The sequence below is a fragment of the Nyctereutes procyonoides genome, unplaced genomic scaffold (assembly GCF_905146905.1).
Source record: "Nyctereutes procyonoides isolate TBG_1078 unplaced genomic scaffold, NYPRO_anot_genome, whole genome shotgun sequence".
Classification (NCBI taxonomy): Eukaryota; Metazoa; Chordata; class Mammalia; order Carnivora; family Canidae; genus Nyctereutes; species Nyctereutes procyonoides.
The window spans coordinates 35,480,523-35,496,427 of record NW_026575043.1 but is presented as its reverse complement, the minus strand read 5'-3'; the positions used below and the strand labels follow the sequence as shown (position 1 = coordinate 35,496,427).

At 56.0% G+C, this 15,905-nt stretch overlaps 2 protein-coding genes across 5 annotated transcripts; one reads left to right on the top strand and one right to left on the bottom strand.

The window, feature by feature from the left end:
• The first annotated feature begins 615 nt into the window (after positions 1-615).
• P2RX6 (purinergic receptor P2X 6) lies at positions 616-11,939 on the top strand. Of its 4 annotated transcripts, none has more exons than XM_055322804.1 (12): positions 616-715; positions 1,509-1,659; positions 2,993-3,064; positions 7,075-7,150; positions 7,326-7,419; positions 7,495-7,575; positions 7,677-7,818; positions 7,906-8,015; positions 9,612-9,705; positions 9,793-9,858; positions 10,041-10,118; positions 10,205-11,939. In XM_055322804.1, the coding sequence occupies exons 1-12, from the start codon at positions 660-662 to the stop codon at positions 10,370-10,372; spliced, it is 1,188 nt and encodes a 395-aa protein (XP_055178779.1). In that variant the 5' UTR covers positions 616-659; the 3' UTR covers positions 10,373-11,939. The 4 variants fall into 4 exon arrangements, 3 of the variants coding, with proteins under 3 accessions (XP_055178779.1, XP_055178780.1, XP_055178778.1); XM_055322803.1 differs by having other exon boundaries at positions 660-793; XR_008664108.1 differs by having other exon boundaries at positions 9,793-10,118; positions 10,205-10,257.
• Positions 11,940-12,752: 813 nt separating this feature from the next.
• SLC7A4 (solute carrier family 7 member 4) lies at positions 12,753-15,665 on the bottom strand. Its single transcript, XM_055322958.1, has 4 exons — positions 14,684-15,665; positions 13,611-14,248; positions 13,284-13,392; positions 12,753-13,182 (listed from the first exon to the last, which is right to left on the bottom strand). The coding sequence occupies exons 1-4, from the start codon at positions 15,663-15,665 to the stop codon at positions 13,004-13,006; spliced, it is 1,908 nt and encodes a 635-aa protein (XP_055178933.1). The 3' UTR covers positions 12,753-13,003.
• Positions 15,666-15,905: the final 240 nt, after the last annotated feature.

Below are 15,905 nucleotides of genomic sequence, written 5' to 3'. Positions count from 1 at the left end.
CGCCCCCACACCTTTCACCGACTGGGGAACGTGGCTGACCCCGCAGCTGTGCTTTTGTCCCTCCGCTTCCCCGGCACGCGGCGCCAGAGAAGCTGGGGAACCTTGCAAAGCCGGGTCACCCTCCTCTGTGGAGCCAGAGTCAGGCTCTCACCCTGTGGCTGCTAGTTCTCATGCTCTAGCGTCGCACATGCTGCTTCAGCCACCAGGAACCTTCTTCCTCTCAACTTTGCTTGTTGAGCTTCAGAATCTGCAAGTGTCAGCTCAGAGGTCATTTCTTCCTGAAGCTTTCCTTGATTTCTCCTCTGGGCTCCTGCAGCCCCCAAGCTGCCCTCTCACAGTACCTGTGACACTTGTCTTCTCCTCCTCCTCTCCTCCCCCAGGGAAGTGAAGCCAGAGGGCAGGGCGCAGGGGCTGCTCCTCTCTGCCTGGCCCTGGGCCCCCTCAGAGGGAGAGGGTGGGAGGCTCAGGGCAGCTCCTTGCTGGGGCTGAACCTGGGGCTGGGGCTGGTGGTGGAGGCTGGATCCTGTCCCCAGTGGAAGTGTCCCTTTAATAGCTTGCTGGCCTGGTCCGGTTTGGGCGCCTGCTTTACCTCCTATTCAGCTGTGGCTGCAGCTGCTGTGCTGACTCATGCGCCCCAGGAGCCGGCAGGAACTGCAAGCATGGGCTTCCCAGGGGTCTTGGCAGGCTGGGGGCTTCTGGATTACAAAACCGAGAAGTATGTGATAACCAGGAACTGGCGGGTGGGCGCCCTGCAGAGGCTACTGCAGCTCGGGGTTATGACCTACGTGGTGGGGTAAGAGAATGGCCTCTGGGCCTGGCTGTCTGGGGGGATAATGACTGGTCCTTCTGGGCCTGTGGGTAGAGGGTTTGACTCTTCAGGGGCTGAGCTGGTGGTAGCAGAGCAGGTTGGGACAGGGGAAGAAGTAGGCAGAAGGGATGATCTTTTGTCTAGTGGCCAGTGGATACAAGAGCAAGCTATGTGCTTGTGTCCTCCCGTGTGCCCACCTGCCTCCTTTCTTGTGTCTTGTTTCCAAGCCCATATTGATGTCTGGGCACAGAGCAAGATGGGTCCCTATCTGTACCCAGGAGGCCCCTGGTGGGAGAGAAGGTAGTCAGTCCTTGATGCTTGGGAGAGCTGGAATACTAAAATTCCTATAGGGACCACCAGTTTTAGCTGAGTCAGAGGAGTCTTTGTGGAAGAGTTGGGCCTAACCAGGTAGAGGGAGGTTGTTGACCGGTGAAGGGGGTGATGGTGGGTATCTCCAAGCCCATGAGTGCCTGACAGGGGACATGCATGAAAGGCACTGGCTCTCTGATTGTGGTTGGACCTTTTGGGCTGTGCAGGGTGTTTGGTGTGGGAAATGAGGCTGGAGGGGAGGCAGAGGCCCTAAATGCTGGGCTGGGAGCCTGTGTGATGTGTGAAGAGAAAGGCCAAGAGGGTAGGGCCCCCTCTGCCACTCTTCACCCTGACCAGGGACATACCACACTGCCCATCGCTTCTTCCTAAGGTGGGCTCTCCTCGCCAAGAAAGGATACCAGGAGCGAGACCTGGACCCCCAGATTTCTGTCATCACCAAACTCAAAGGGGTTTCTGTGACCCAGATCAAGGAGCTGGGTAACCGGCTGTGGGACGTGGCAGATTTCGTGAAGCCACCACAGGTAGGTGCCTTGGTTCTGCTGCTAGGCGGTGACACTTCTGATACCACCCTTGCAGTGAGCATGTGCCTGAGAGGCACCTGATGCCTGAGCGGGATGCTGGAACGATCATAGGCCCGGGCTTGGGAAGGGCCTTACACAGGAGTGGTCCCTGGACAGGGTTTTCTGGGATGTGTGAGAGGTTTCTAGGTGGACAAAGGAGTGGACAAGGGGATGGACCAAGTAGCCACGCCAGAGGAACTGCCTTTACAAAGGCTGCACCTAGAAGAGTGGAATGTTTAGGAACTCAAGGTTTGAGCTTGAGGCTGGGGCTGGAGAAGCATGGGAGGCCAGAGCCTAGGGCTTCCTAAATGCTCCCCTCCCTGACCTGGGGCACTGCTGTCAGGTGCTCCTCCTCTGTCGCTCCCATGCAGTATTTCCAACTCCTTCCTCCATCCAGATTGTCTACAGTTTCAGTTTCTACCTTTATCCTACCAATGCCAAAACTGTAGCCCCATCAACCACCTACCCCCAGTACAGCTGCCTCCTGGCACACCTTTCCTGTCCAAAGAGAAATCGTCACCCTCTCCCAGTGTGGCCTCTTTTCATCTAACGAGGGCCCAAACTGGACCTGTGCCCCCTGTGCATTCCATCACCTGGTAGTGTTCACAGCTGCCTATGTCTTACCTGGATGAGACCATGATCTTCTAGTGGGTTCCCTGGCATAATCCACCCAGCAGCTAGCCTGAGCGTCCTATGTGACATCACTCAGACCCTACCAGCCCTTGTTTCCACCCTGGGAAGACTCCTTTTCCATGGTGGTGGCTACCAAATCCTTCCAGATCTTGACCATTATCACAACTGCTGCCTTCTCTCCTTCCTGGGTGTTCATTGCCCCAAACTTGAGCTCACACACACAGCACTTGGGTGTCAGCCACCCTGCCTCTCCTTAGCCACCCTTTGCCTATACAGAGCTCACCACCTGCTCCTGCAACCCCCACCCATGCGTGTAATGAGGGGCCCACCTCCCCACTTGCCTAGGCACATCCCCAGTCCATCTCAGCTCTGGATCTTCAGTGCCTAGAAGCAGGAGGTGCGTGGACATTTCTGGCAGAGAGAATGAGTAGGAACATGAAAAGTACACTTGTCTCAAAGAGGCAGCTACGGACTTAGAAAAGGCCAGAAACCCAGCCAGCCTCTGATCTCTACTTCAATTGGCCTCACTGGAGGTACTCTCCTGAGGTGGAGTTGGTGACTCGATCAGGCCAGGACCCTTTCCCCACAAGCCAAGCTGCCACTTCTGGCCTGACCCTTTGGGGAAGGAAAGCAAGGACCAACCCTGACACTTGCTTTCTAGGGAGAGAACACGTTCTTCTTGGTGACCAATTTTCTTGTGACACCAGAACAAGTTCAGGACAAATGCCCAGAGGTAAGGCTTCCCAGGAGCTCTCCAGCGGGCCCCTAGTCCTCTGCCAGCCCTGAGTCACCAGCCACATCACCCCAGGGAGCTCTCTTAGCTGAGAGTTCAGTATGTGCTACTGTATCCCAGGCACTGAGCTAAAGTCTTTTTGTGAATCGTTCCACTTAATCTTCACAAATATCCTGCTTGATAGGAATTACTGTGATCCTATTTAAGATGAGAAGACAGGGGGACGCCTGGGTGGTTCAGCAGTTGAGCGTCTGCCTTTGGCTTGGGGCCTGATCCCAGATGCTGGGATCGAGTCCCACGTCAGGCTCCCTGAATGGAGCCTGCTTCTCCCTCTGCCTGTGTCTCTGCCTCTCTCTCTGTGTCTCTCATGAATAAATAAATAAAATCTTTATCTAAAAAAAAAGATGAGAAGACAGGGTCTTGGCAGGGTAGACTCACATGCTCGAGGCTGCGCAGCCTCTGGACCTCTGAGCAATCCTCTGGAGCCTTCCACCGTAGCTCCCTGTGAGATGCCCAGGCCCCTTCCTGGCCTGGTCCCACCTCAGGGCACCCTCCAGGTTGTCAGTGTAACACCCAGAACTGGGTACAAGGCTCAGGTGAGCTCTAATAGCAAGAGGCAAGCTAGAAGATCACCTCCTCTTTTCTTTTTTCTTTCTTTTTTTTTTTTAAGATTTTATTTATTTATTCATGAGAGACACAGAGAGAGAGGGAGAGACACAGGCAGAGGGAGAATATTAACAATCATTTTCTACTATTTCCTCTATCTTTACACCTCACCCCCATTCTATTAAATTTTAACACCTCTATCTACTTTCCAAAACAAAAAAAAAAAAACAACAAAAACATAAAAACAAAAAAAACAAAAAAACAAACACAACAAAAAAAAAAAAAGACCTCAAAACAAACAAACAAATCTCTCTTTCATCTCCTTTTTCTCTTCTCTCTCTCTCTCCTTCTTCACCATTCCTTTCTACCATCTTTACCACCTCCCTCACCCCCATCTCCTCCTCACCTTCCCCCATCAACCATCAACTGTCGCCCCTTTATCAAAAACAATTAAAAAAATAGCCCTCAAAGTAACATACCTCTCAAACTCTCTCTAAAGAACTCGATAGATGCTGATCTTAGAGCTAGAACCATCTATTAAACTGAGAGATAGTAGATAGGATACTAGTCGAGATAGATAGATGTATCTGTTATCACAAAATCCTTCTCCACCCCCCCCTCATTCCTCCCTATTTTAATCACCTATACCTCTCGCAGCACTCACTGCACCCTGACCCTAATCATATATATCTCGCTAGACCACACCCCCAAAATCTATCTCCCCCCCCACTTCACAACCTAACTTCTTCTTATAATAAGAGGTGTATTTATCTGAACATTCAAATCAATTCATTTCATAGAGATCTGATTTCACAATTATAATTGTACTACTTGTGTGTTCAAATATAAAAAGTGGTTTTAAAACTATACTGACATGATATGACGCATCTCGTTTAACCAAACTAACTAATTAACTAATCCCACCCAAACTTATTTCCCCTTCTCCTCTCCCCCCGAATCAAGACTAATTCACAATCCTAAACTACCTTATACTATCCCCGTTAACTATCCACCTATTACCCTTGCTAAGTATTTCACCACATTGTACTCTCACTGCTTCTATACTTTAGAGTATAGTGATAGATATATTCTCTAACCTCCACGCCCCTACGTCGCGAATTTATTCCAACAACAATTTATCAAGAGAAATACCTCCCTACCATAAAAACATCAAACGCTTCACCTTACAATTTTTTTAAAGATTTTATATTTACCATCATTCCTCAGATGTATAGAGAGAAGAGAGGAACTCATGTGTGTGTGTTGACAGAGACCAGAGCACCCCAGGGATATATGTATATGTGAGTGGTAGATGAGTTCGCGATGTTGTGTGCTTCGGGAGCCTGACGTAGGACTCAATCCCAGGTCTCCAGGATCACACCCTGGGCTGAAGGCGGCGCTAAACCACTGAGCCACCCAGGGATCCTTGTTCTTACCAATTTTTAAGCATATGGTTGTCCAGCTGTGGATTTTGTTTGAGCAGCTGGGACCCAGGACATAACCCTGGAAGCTTACCTCCATGGTAACCTCTTTTTTTTTTTTTTGTAACCTCTTTTTTAAATGAAGCCTAACATTAGATTGCTTATGGGGCTGGAGAGTAACTGTGTGGTCCCCTGTTCCCTCTGTCCTGGTTCTTGGTGCCACCACAGATGCTAGGGGTGTCATATGTCCCAGGCTGGCCCCACCCACAGAGGAGGTGAAGCATGTGGACAAAGGATGTGCAAATGCACATGGTGTCCTTCCTTCTCTAAATGTTCCGAAGACATCTAATTAATCAGATCGGTTTATAGGCTGTCCTGAAATTCCACTGAAGCCATCATTCCGTGTGTTCTGGAATCTATGTGATTCCTCTTTGCCTCCTGTCCTGGCTCTGAGCTCTTCCCAGGAAACTTCTGGGGCTGGGAAGCAATTCATCAGATCGGGCCACGAGGCTTCCTGAGACTAGCCAGGGTTCCTGCTAGCTCCTCTCAGGGGTCCTGGTCCTCTGGTCCCTCCCAACACATGCACTGTTCTCCTTGGAGAGTCAGGCCATCAGCAAACACCTGCTGAGTCTCTGGGCAGGTTGGGGTGGGGTGGAGGTGGGGCAAGGCCCCATGCTGAGGATGCAAAACTCCACCCCTTGTACCTCAAGCAACCTGCAAAGGCAGCCCAGCCAAGGTAGCAGGTCCTGTGATATGGCCAGAGCTGTAGCTGGAGACGCAGGGAGGCGTGCCTGCCAGCCCAGGGCCTCAGGGAGGGTTTCCCACAGGACTCGAGTCTCAGGTGGGATCTTGAGAATGTCCAGGCAGAGGCAGCTGTGTGAGCAAAGGCCCCAAGCTATGTGAGATGAGGCTCCTCCGGGGTCACCTGCTACGGAGTGGGGTTGGAGCTTAGACTGGGATTGAGGTGGCAAGGCGGTGCAGGTAGCCCAAGATCTCAGGGGCCCTGTGTACTCTGAGTACTGTACACAGAGTACTCTGTGTACTCTAAGTAGCTGAACTTGATCACAGGAGCGTGGCGGAGCCAGGGATGGTCTCTGCTGAGTGAATGGAGGCAGATGATGCAGAGACCAGGCCCTGTGGTGGTCACCATGGAGTCGGATAGGAGGGGATGGTGGCCCAACCAGGCTCAGAGAGGAAGGGCGGACTCAGGACACAGGTGGCCCCACTCTGTCCTCTGCCCCCTTATCGTGGTCCCGACCCTCCACGGTCTCCCTGTCTCACCTGGCTCGGACTCCCTGAGCCCTTCTCGCCACCCTGGCACTGTGCTCCTCCAGCTGTTCGTGAGTTAGGTGACCTGAACAGTGGTGTTCATTGTCAGCCTGGGGCAGAACTGTGTCTGTGGGACTGTGCCTTCCTCTTCAAGGGCCTAGGGCCCCCGGAAAGCATGCCACCCCTCCCTTTCTGTCAATCCCTTAGAATACTGGGAGTGTGCGGGCCCTCGTGGCAGGTTTTACAGAAGAAAAAGCAGGAGAGGGACTAGTCTGTGGTCCCTCAGTTCTGTGCTGCTACCTACTTCCCCACCCAGACCCCTGCAACCAGGGGCCTGCCCTTCGTTCACCGCACCCAGGACCTCCACCCTGGCACAAAATTGCCCTTCCCAGAGTCCCTTCACCTTCCTAGTTCTGTCATCTAAGTGGGACTAGAAGACCTGGGCCTCTGGAGGGGAGATAACTCAGAAACGAAGGAGGCTTGCTCTGCCTTGGATACAGCACCTGCATCCCTAACTGGCTCGGGGACCATCAGCACCCTCCTCTGACCACATCCTTTTATTTGTACCCTCCAGCTTGCCCATGTGCCCCCTGAATTCAGGCATCTCTCTGGGGCTAAGGCTGGAGGGTTGTGTCCCTGTAGGCTTCAGGGCTGGGTCACAGAGGGGAGACACTCCCTGGGCCCTTGGCAATTCTGCTTCCACCACCACACCAGCACCCCTCCATCCCGCTGGCTAATTGCTGGGCCGACGAGGACTGTCCTGAAGGGGAGACGGGGACTCACAGCCACGGTAACTGTGGGCCCTGTCCTCTGGGTTGGGGCTCTGAGGCTGGGACCCTGGGTGGCTCTTGAGAGCAGGCCTGGTGGTGCCTCTCCATCTCTCCTTTCTGTCGATGCCCAACACCCTCCCCCCGCCCCGGGCCTGTGGAGACTTGGAGGCCTGGAGTTTGTCTTGTGTTTTCAAGGCATAAAAACAGGCCAGTGTGTGGAATTCAACGGGACCCACAGGACCTGTGAGATCCAGGGCTGGTGCCCCGTGGAGAGCGGCACTGTGCCCGTGTAAGTGTCCCCTCCGCCTCCAGGGTCGGGCCCCAGAACCACAGGACATGCCCTTCACGTGCCCTCTGCCCGCAGGAAGCCACTACTGGTCCAGGCAGAGAACTTCACCCTGTTTGTCAAGAACACAGTCACCTTCAACAAGTTCAATTTCTCCAAGTAATTGTGGGTGGGTCCTGTGGGTCCCAGACCTTCCTTGTCGCTACCTGACCTGACCCCCCTCCCCCGCACTGTACAACCCCCCCACCACCACCCCCCAGGTCCAATGCCTTGGACACCTGGGATGCCACTTACTTCAAGCGCTGCCGCTACGACTCACACTACAGCCCCTACTGCCCTGTGTTCCGCATTGGGGACCTCGTGGCTGCAGCTGGAGGGGTCTTTGAGGACCTGGCGTTGCTGGTGAGTCCATGGGGGGAGGCTTCCAGAGGGCTCAGGGGGAGGGCCCAGGGCCTGAGTGCTGGTGAAGCAGCGATGTGCTGTGTGCAGGGAGGTGCTGTGGGAGTCCGAGTCCACTGGGATTGTGACCTGGATGCTGGGGCTTCCGACTGCCGGCCCCATTACTCCTTCCAGCTGCAGGATAGGAGCTACAATTTCAGGTGCGGCCCCCACTGCCCTCCTGCTGCTCCCTGTGGGCTCTGGCCTCCGCCTGTCCTGTGGCAGCCAGGACCCACCGTACCCGGCCCAGCTCTCTGGACACTCCCTTGTGTGTGTGAGGAGGCCCCCGGGGCAGGAGGGGTGATCTCAGCTCTGGGTCCCTTGGGCTCTGTCCAGCCTCTCTCCTGAGCTGGTCCCTCTCTGTCCCTTGGGACTCCCCACCCCAGCCCCTCCCCCACCCTACCCCACCTCTGGTATCTCCCTCCTCAGCACAGGGGGGTTTCCTTTTTAATTTAAGGCTAAAGCCTTAGCTTTTAGCTAAACAATTTCAAAAACCTATAGAAAAGTTCAAAGATTAGTACTGTGAACACCCATACCCATTTACTCTTTATCTGGGCTTTTAGGTTTTATTTTTTGGGGGTTTTTTGGGGGGGTTATTTTTCACCATTTTGCCACATTTGCTTTCTCTCTCCCTCTCTAGAGTGAGCAGATATATTTAGATAGATTTCAAAGGAACCATCTGAAAATGAATGGTGGACATCTGACACCCTTCGTCCCGACACTGTTGAGAGAATAAGGACCTGCCCCACATGACTGCACATTGCCACACTCTAAGAGCTTGACATCGGCAGGATAAATCTAATATTTAACTTTCCCCAACTATGCCAATAATAGTCCTATATCTTTGTTAAAAAAGATTTTATTTATTTACTTGAGAGAGAGAGAGCGTGTGAGCAGGGGGAGGGGCAGAGAGAGAGAGAGAGAAAGAGAGAGAGAGAGAAGCAGACTCCCCACTGAGAAGGGAGCCTGACATGGGGCTCTACCCAGGACCCCAGGATCACGACCTGACCAAAGGCAGACGCTCAACCAACTGAGCCACCCAGATGCCCCATAGTCCTATATCTTTTTATTTTCCAAAGCAGGATGTACTCAGGGATGTTACATTGCATTTATTATCACATCTTGGAGTCTCTTAAATAGATCTCCCCCACCCTGCTAGAATCCTCCTGTCACTTCCTGTCACCTGGTCATTGTCACATATATACACACACAGCCCCCAGGCCTGGAGATGGTGCCTCTTGACATTGCTCAGTGGGCTTTTCCTGGTCTGGCTTCCCTGGCTTTCCCAGCCCTTTGCAACTTTTAGAGGCTAGCTCCCTGCCCACACTCTGCTTTCCACACTCCTGTGATCTTACCTGTCCTACTTTCTCTGCCTAGAGCACTCCTTCCTGACCCCTGAAAGACCAGCCTGAAAGTGTACCCTGCAGAAAGCCTTTCCCAGTTCATAGGGGAAAGTGGGTTCCCCCTCACCCTTTAGACTCATGGCCCAGGGCTTGGCTCCCTACCTGCCCTCACCCCCACTACCAGTGCTGGTGTAGGGACCCATCTGTCCCCTCTGCCCCCCCAGCAGGCAGGGAGCTTCCAAGAGGCAGGTGGGTCCCAAGTTGCCTTTCCCTGTGTCCTCAGCAATGACACGGGGCTGAACAGCTGGGGCTGGAGATTTATAGAGTCAATGGATGAGTAAGGAGGCCTGGGAAGGCCAGCCCAGCCCAGGAGTGGCAGCAGGCAAAGCACCAGACCTCCTTTCCTGCCTTCAGGACAGCCTCTCACTGGTGGAAGGCCTCAGGTGTGGAGGCCCGGAGTCTGCTCAAGCTCTACGGGATCCGCTTTGACATCCTTGTCACTGGGCAGGTAGGAGGTGCTGGCTGAGGGCAATGGGTGGTGGGGGTGGGAGGGAGACAATCGCCACCCCAGAGGGTCAGTCCAGGTTGGTCTCAGGCAGGAAAGTTCGGGCTCATCCCCACGACCATCACTCTGGGCACCGGAGCAGCTTGGCTGGGTGTGGTGAGTCTGGGCAGTGTGGGCTTCCTCTGGCTGCAGTGACTGTGGGTCCAGGCCCACCCAAGGGCACACCTGGGCACCCCCCACTCCCGCGCTGTGCATGATATGGAGTCTCGGGGTGAGGGCTGGGGAGGCGGCAGAAACAGGGCCGAGGGGCAGGACATAGGTGTCCTCTGCCTCTCCAGATCACCTTCGTCTGTGACCTGCTGCTCTTGTACGTGGATGAAGAAGCCCATTTCTACTGGAGTACCAAGTATGAGGAGGTGAGCTGCGGGCCCATCCAGACCTAGGGTTCTGTGACACTTTGGAGGATGTTGACTGAGCCCTGATCTGATGTTCTCATCTGTAGGCAAAGGCCCCGAAGGTGACCACCACCCCTGAGCAGACAAAGCCAGCTTCTGCACCCCCCGCATGCGGCTGCCCAGGTGTCTTAGAGGGGACCCAGTCTGGGAACCAGACACCAACAGCAGAGTGGCCGTGCCCGGGCTCCGGCCCCCCCTCACCGGCCTGTTCCTGAGGCCTGTGGCTGTTTGCTGCTGGGTGCAGGGTGGGGGCCCTGTCTTGGGGACCTGCTGGATAAAGCCCCAGCAGGACTAGGGTGGGGGGTCGGGGAAGAATCCCATCCTTCCACTCTCAGACAGGCTGTCCCTCCCCTGACACCAGCTTCAGCAGGGTGCTGCCTGGGTTGCTACAGAAACCAGTTTTGCATAGAGACCCGCAGCAGAACATGAGTCAAGGAGAAGGGGAGACCCTAGGGCACCAATGTGGCAAAGCAGTGGTCCAGAGGGGCTCCTGCTATATCTAGGTCTAGAGAACTCTCTCCCAGTCTCTGTCACCATCAGTGCCCAGCAGCGGCCTGCTCAGCAGCTGTCAGCACCGGCCCTCCCACTGGCTGTAGCAGACTCCAACCCTCCTTCCTCTGCTGAGACTCCTATTGTAGGCAGAGCCCCTCTTTCTCAGCTGTGTTGCACTGGGGTCTAAGCAAACTGGAGTCTGAAGCAAGGTAGAAAGAAGCCTGACTGGAGGGGTTGTTGTCTCAGCTGCTCCAGTGTTGGGTTGCCTAGGGCAGGTTCCTACCCAACTCTGGGCCTCATCCATGGAATGAAGAGTGGGTAGACAGATGATCCAACCCCTAGGAACCTCAAGCAAGGGCACATCCTTTGGTCTCACACCTGCTCAGTTTATGAGCATCAGCCCCTCCCTGGTGGTAGCCCTCAGGCTATGGGGCTTGGGAGAGGGAGGAGAGGGTGGGGGGAGCTGAGATGGTGGTTACTAGGGCCTGTGGGATCTTCTGTATGCCTCTTCATTAACCGTCCCCACATACACACACAAGCCCAACCCCTAGAATCTGCTCACCGGACCCATGGGGGTAGGAGCCTGTACATCTGGAATTCAGCGCTACCTAGGGTCATATCTAAGAATGTGTCAGGACATCTGCTTGTCCCAGCCTCAGGCAACTGCATTCAGGTGGCTTTGGTCATAACCCCCCACCCTAGAGCCCAGTGGCTGGAAGGAATGTCCCTAACAAAGGACACAAAGGCTTCCAGCAGGCTGGCTTGGTATCACACTGGAGAATTTCCCTTGCCCTGGAGTCCCCTGCCAGGACTCCCTGCCAGGAGGGGAGGAACAGGGGCTGCAGGAGTCAAATGCCCTGTGGTTCCAGGGCAGAGGCAGGAATTTGGGAGTACCCACCCTAGGGAGGTAAGGGGCTTCTCTCTCCTGGGTCTCTGGTGACCAAGGGTGTGCTGGCAGCTTGGTGGTGGAGCAGCAAAGACCAGCTGGGGAGGGCCAGGGCTGGGGCTCAGGCTGGACTAGCATCTGGAATCATCTGACACCTGGAGCCTCAACAAAGCCTTGGGCTCCCTGCTGCTTCTCAATCCCCAGAGCAGTGTCCATGGGGAGGCAGGTTCAGAAGAACCAAGGTGAGAGAACATGGCTCTGAGGCCTGGTTATCGGAGTGGGGTCACATGTACCTAGTTGTCCTCGGGGTCCAGAGAAAGCTGTCATAACTACAGAAAGTCAAGGAGTAAAGCCTGCTAAAACCAGCAGCTTCCTGTGTAGTCTTTACAGGCAGGGGTGGGGAGTTGGAAGTATCTATGATGGGCACAGTATGGCTTTAGGGAGACCAGTGGGCCTGGAGGTGCTTGAAGCAGGCCCAGGAACTTGTACATCTGTACACAGGTGTGTATGCCATATTCGTATGTACCATCCTGAGCCGTTATTGCAAAGCCTTTGAAGGAAGGGGGAGAGAGAGAGGAGTGCCAGCTGTGACAGCTAGACAGCTGTGGCCAAGGCCTGAGGTTGGAAACAGCTGTTGCCTCAGTCTGCATATGAGTGTGCATCACCAAGGCAGGCATGTGGCCATGCCCATGCAGTGTGCCTCTACATTCCCAGGCAAGCCTCAGGGACATGCTACGCTTTCTGGGAGCCTTGGGAACCCAAGAGGACGCTGGAACTCCACTGCCCTTTCTAGGCGAACTTTTCTGGGGCCCAGGCTCTGCTCTCTGGATCCCCCTGCCCAGGGGACACGTAGGGAGTCTGTAGGGGGAACCTAACTCTGCCCTTTTCACAGACGCCTCTTCCCCTGGTGTGTCCCCTGGGCAGAGGGTACCAGCCTGAGGGCAGGACCCCAGGACCCAGGCCAGGAGCTGTCTGTGATTCAGGGTTGTCCCAAAGCTGGTGCCTCCCTCTTGCCAAACCTCGGCATCTTTGCTGTGGTTAGGGGACAATCAGTTGGCTCCCAGGGACAGAAAAGCACTCACTCAGTGCCACAAAGAACACAATGGTGGATGCAGCAGCAGATCACATGGCTGGCCAAGAGGTTATTATTGTGGATATCTGGGGCTGTGGGCCTCTTCCCGGCCCACCCCAACCCACCTCAGCCCACCCCATCTGCCCAAATAGCTGTAGTTGTTCATGAACAGGAAGATGCTGGGCAAAGTACTCACCCTACCAGTACTGGCCAGGGCCCACTCCCCAAAACCCAAAACCAGGCACTTGGGCTAAGGCCCTAAGGTCTCGAGGACCCCTCTCAGCATGGGCAGGCCGGCAAACCTGAGCTGGCTCAGATAGAAGGGTCTCCCAGCCCCTCTGGGCCCCCAAGGAGGTGGGGTGGGCAGAGCAAGTGTGGACAGGTCTCCAGCTCAATTCATGGACTGGTGGGCTGCTCTGTGGGGCTGGGCTCCTGGGCGGGGGGCTGCACCGTCTGTACAGACTCCTCCAGGTTGGTGCTGGGGAACACCACGTAGTGTGAGGTGGTCAGCTCTGGCGGCTCCTGCCGGTTCTGTTTGCTGTGCCAGATGCCATAGCAGAAATACACGGCTAGTCCTGCAGGAGTTGTGGGAGACTGAGGGGCAGGTCCCAGCCCTGCTCACCCTCCTTGCCTTCCTGCGGTCCACTGAGAGCCCCAAGCCTAATCCCCCACTCACCGATCAGCAGCCAGATGGAGACACGCACCCAAGTCAAGTAGCTTAGCTTCAGCATGAGGCAGATATTGAGGAGAATGCTCAGGGCTGGAGTCAGGGGCACCATGGGGATCTGACAAGGCAAGAACAGGGCGGGCGGGGCTGTAGGGAAGGTCTGCTGCGCAGGGCCTGGTTTGTCAAGCGTCCACTTTGCCATGCAGAAAGAGAGGAGGATGGGTGCACGGGCCTCCCCAACCCTGTGAGCCCTGGTTCATCCTGCCACAGCAGAGGAGGAAGGGGCAAAGCGAGCTAGCTGGATGACAGGCAGCGGGCATTGGATAGGGAAGGTACCTGGAATGTATCTTTCCGCTGTTGCTCGTGGACCCCCAGGACGAAGAGGCTGAGCAGAAATGTGACAGAGCTGAGCAGCAGGAGCAGGATGTAGCCCCAGTTTGGGAGGTGCAGGACTGAATCCCCGAAGACCAGTACACAAGCCAGGGTGATGGCCGAGGCCACCAGGATGCTGAGTGCCCAAGCCACAGCAGCTCCAGGGCTGCACCTACCTAGGAAGCCCAGGTAGGGCCTCAGGGCTGGCCGCAGCTGCCCAGGCTCAGAGGCTGAGGCCTGATTAGTGCCCACCAGCTGGGTGTGGTCTGAGAAAGAGTGGTACTCTTTGACCCTGGGGCTAGGGCTGGCTGGGCTTGGGGAACTGGATGGAGGAGACTTCTGGAAGCGTAGCACAAGAATGCTGGTGGCCACGAAAGTGTAGGCCAGCAGTGTGCCGATGGACAGGAACTGAACCAGTGCCTCGAGGTCCAGCAGCAGTGCCAGTAAAGACATGAGGCTCCCAAACACAGTGATGCCCGCCAAGGGCACCTGTGTCCGGGGGTGCACTCGGGCAAACACCTGGAAGAAGAGCCCATCGACGGCCATGGCGTAGACGATGCGTGGCAGGGAGAAGAGGCTGCTGAGCAGGACAGTGTTCATGGCTGTGGCAGAGAGTGGAGAACTGGTCAGCATGGTGGACAGGCCCACTAGGGGCCTCTGCTGGGAGCCAGGGCATGCCCCCAACCCTGGGGAACACCAACAGGAGTTTGTCTGGGTTATCAGAATGAGCCTGAGTGCATGTGGGGTGTTGGATTGTTACCTCACCCCCCAAGAATGGGACACCCTGGTTTAGGTGACAGGCCCATCAGAGAATCTGATGAGCAGTGGGTCCTTCTCCCAGGAAAGGACTTGCTCAGAACTGACATTTTATGTACAATTGGGAGGGGGCAGTGAACGGGGCCCTTCCAACAAGACAAGAGAGTCTCATGATTAGCACCTTCCTGGGCCCGTTATGCAACTGGAAAAAGACCCAGACGGAGAAGCCTAGGGCAGCCCCGGCCCTGCTCACGCCCCCCTTGCCTGATCGGGGCCCTTACTGCAGATGGAGCCGGCCGCCACGATGAAGCCCGCCCAGCTGTAGCCCCGCCGGTAGAAGGCGTCGGCAAGCGCGGAGTTGGGGTTCAGGCTGTGCCACGGCACCATGAGGGTGAGCACGGTGGAGACGAGGATGTAGGCGCCGGCTGCCAGGCCAAGCGAGATGGAGATGGCTATCGGCACGGCTCGCTTTGGGTTCCTGGCCTCCTCGCTGGAGGCGGCGATGACATCGAAGCCCACGAAGGCGTAGAAGCAGGTGGCGGTGCCAGCCACGATGCCCGAAAAGCCAAAAGGCGCAAAGCCACCCTCCTCAGCACTCCAGTTCTGCGGGCGGGCCAGGATGAAGCCCAGGATGATGATAAAGAGGATGAGGAGCAGGCTGACGACGGTGAAGGTGTGGTTGAGCCAGGAGGAGACCCGGGCCCCGCAGGAGATGAAGGCGGAGGCCAAAAGCACGATGGCAGCAGCCAGGAAGTCGGGGTAGTGGGCCAGCAGGGGTACCTGCCAGGTCCCGATGTGGGCCTGGGTGAAGTTGTGGATGCGGTGGCTGAACATGGAGTCCAGGTAGCCGCTCCAGGCGCGGGCCACGGCTGCTCCCCCGATGAGGTACTCGAGCAGCACATTCCAGCCGATGAGGAAGGCCCACAGCTCGCCCATGGACACGTAGGTGAACAGGTAGGCCGAGCCCGTGCGGGGTAAGCGTGCCCCGAACTCCGCGTAGCACAGGCCTGACAGCAGGGAGGCCACGGCGGCCAGAGCGAAGGACAAGAGCACCGCGGGGCCGGCCATCTCCTTCGCCACGGTGCCTGTGAGCACATAGAGGCCCGAGCCCACCATGCCACCCAGGCCCAACAGGGTCAGGTCCAGGGTAGACAGGCAGCGCTGCAGGGACGTCTCCATGGCAGACTCCTCCAGTGGCTTCAGCCGGTTCAGCTTCTGGCAGAAGCGTGCCAGGCTGGCAGTGCTGGGCAGCCCCCTGGCCATGGTGGGCGGCGGAGAGGAGCACCAAGGCAGCTGCGGGCACCTACCAGGGGCTGGGGGGGAATGACAGATTGCCCAACCAGGTACCAAGCAGGCTTCAGTCCGTGCTGTCCCTTCCCCTGGGGACCCAAGTGCCTGCGCAGCTAGGTCGCCTGAGGGCTGGGATGGGTCAGGAGTGGGCAGGAGGTCACAGGGAAGCATGGAGGTCCTGCCTGCCTCCGGCCAGGTGAGGGAACCTTGTGC

Excerpts from the sequence above, each read along its gene's own strand:
- P2RX6 (XM_055322803.1), top strand. The coding sequence starts at position 660 with ATGGGCTTCCCAGGGGTCTTGGCAGGCTGGGGGCTTCTGGATTACAAA. Across the intron at positions 794-1,508 it reads GTTATGACCTACGTGGTGGG|GTGGGCTCTCCTCGCCAAGA; the intron begins GTAAGAGAATGG and ends CTTCTTCCTAAG. Across the intron at positions 10,119-10,204 it reads GGAGTACCAAGTATGAGGAG|GCAAAGGCCCCGAAGGTGAC; the intron begins GTGAGCTGCGGG and ends TCTCATCTGTAG.
- SLC7A4 (XM_055322958.1), bottom strand. The coding sequence starts at position 15,665 with ATGGCCAGGGGGCTGCCCAGCACTGCCAGCCTGGCACGCTTCTGCCAG. Across the intron at positions 13,393-13,610 it reads AGCGGAAAGATACATTCCAG|ATCCCCATGGTGCCCCTGAC; the intron begins GTACCTTCCCTA and ends TTGCCTTGTCAG. Across the intron at positions 13,183-13,283 it reads CTCCATCTGGCTGCTGATCG|GACTAGCCGTGTATTTCTGC; the intron begins GTGAGTGGGGGA and ends CAACTCCTGCAG.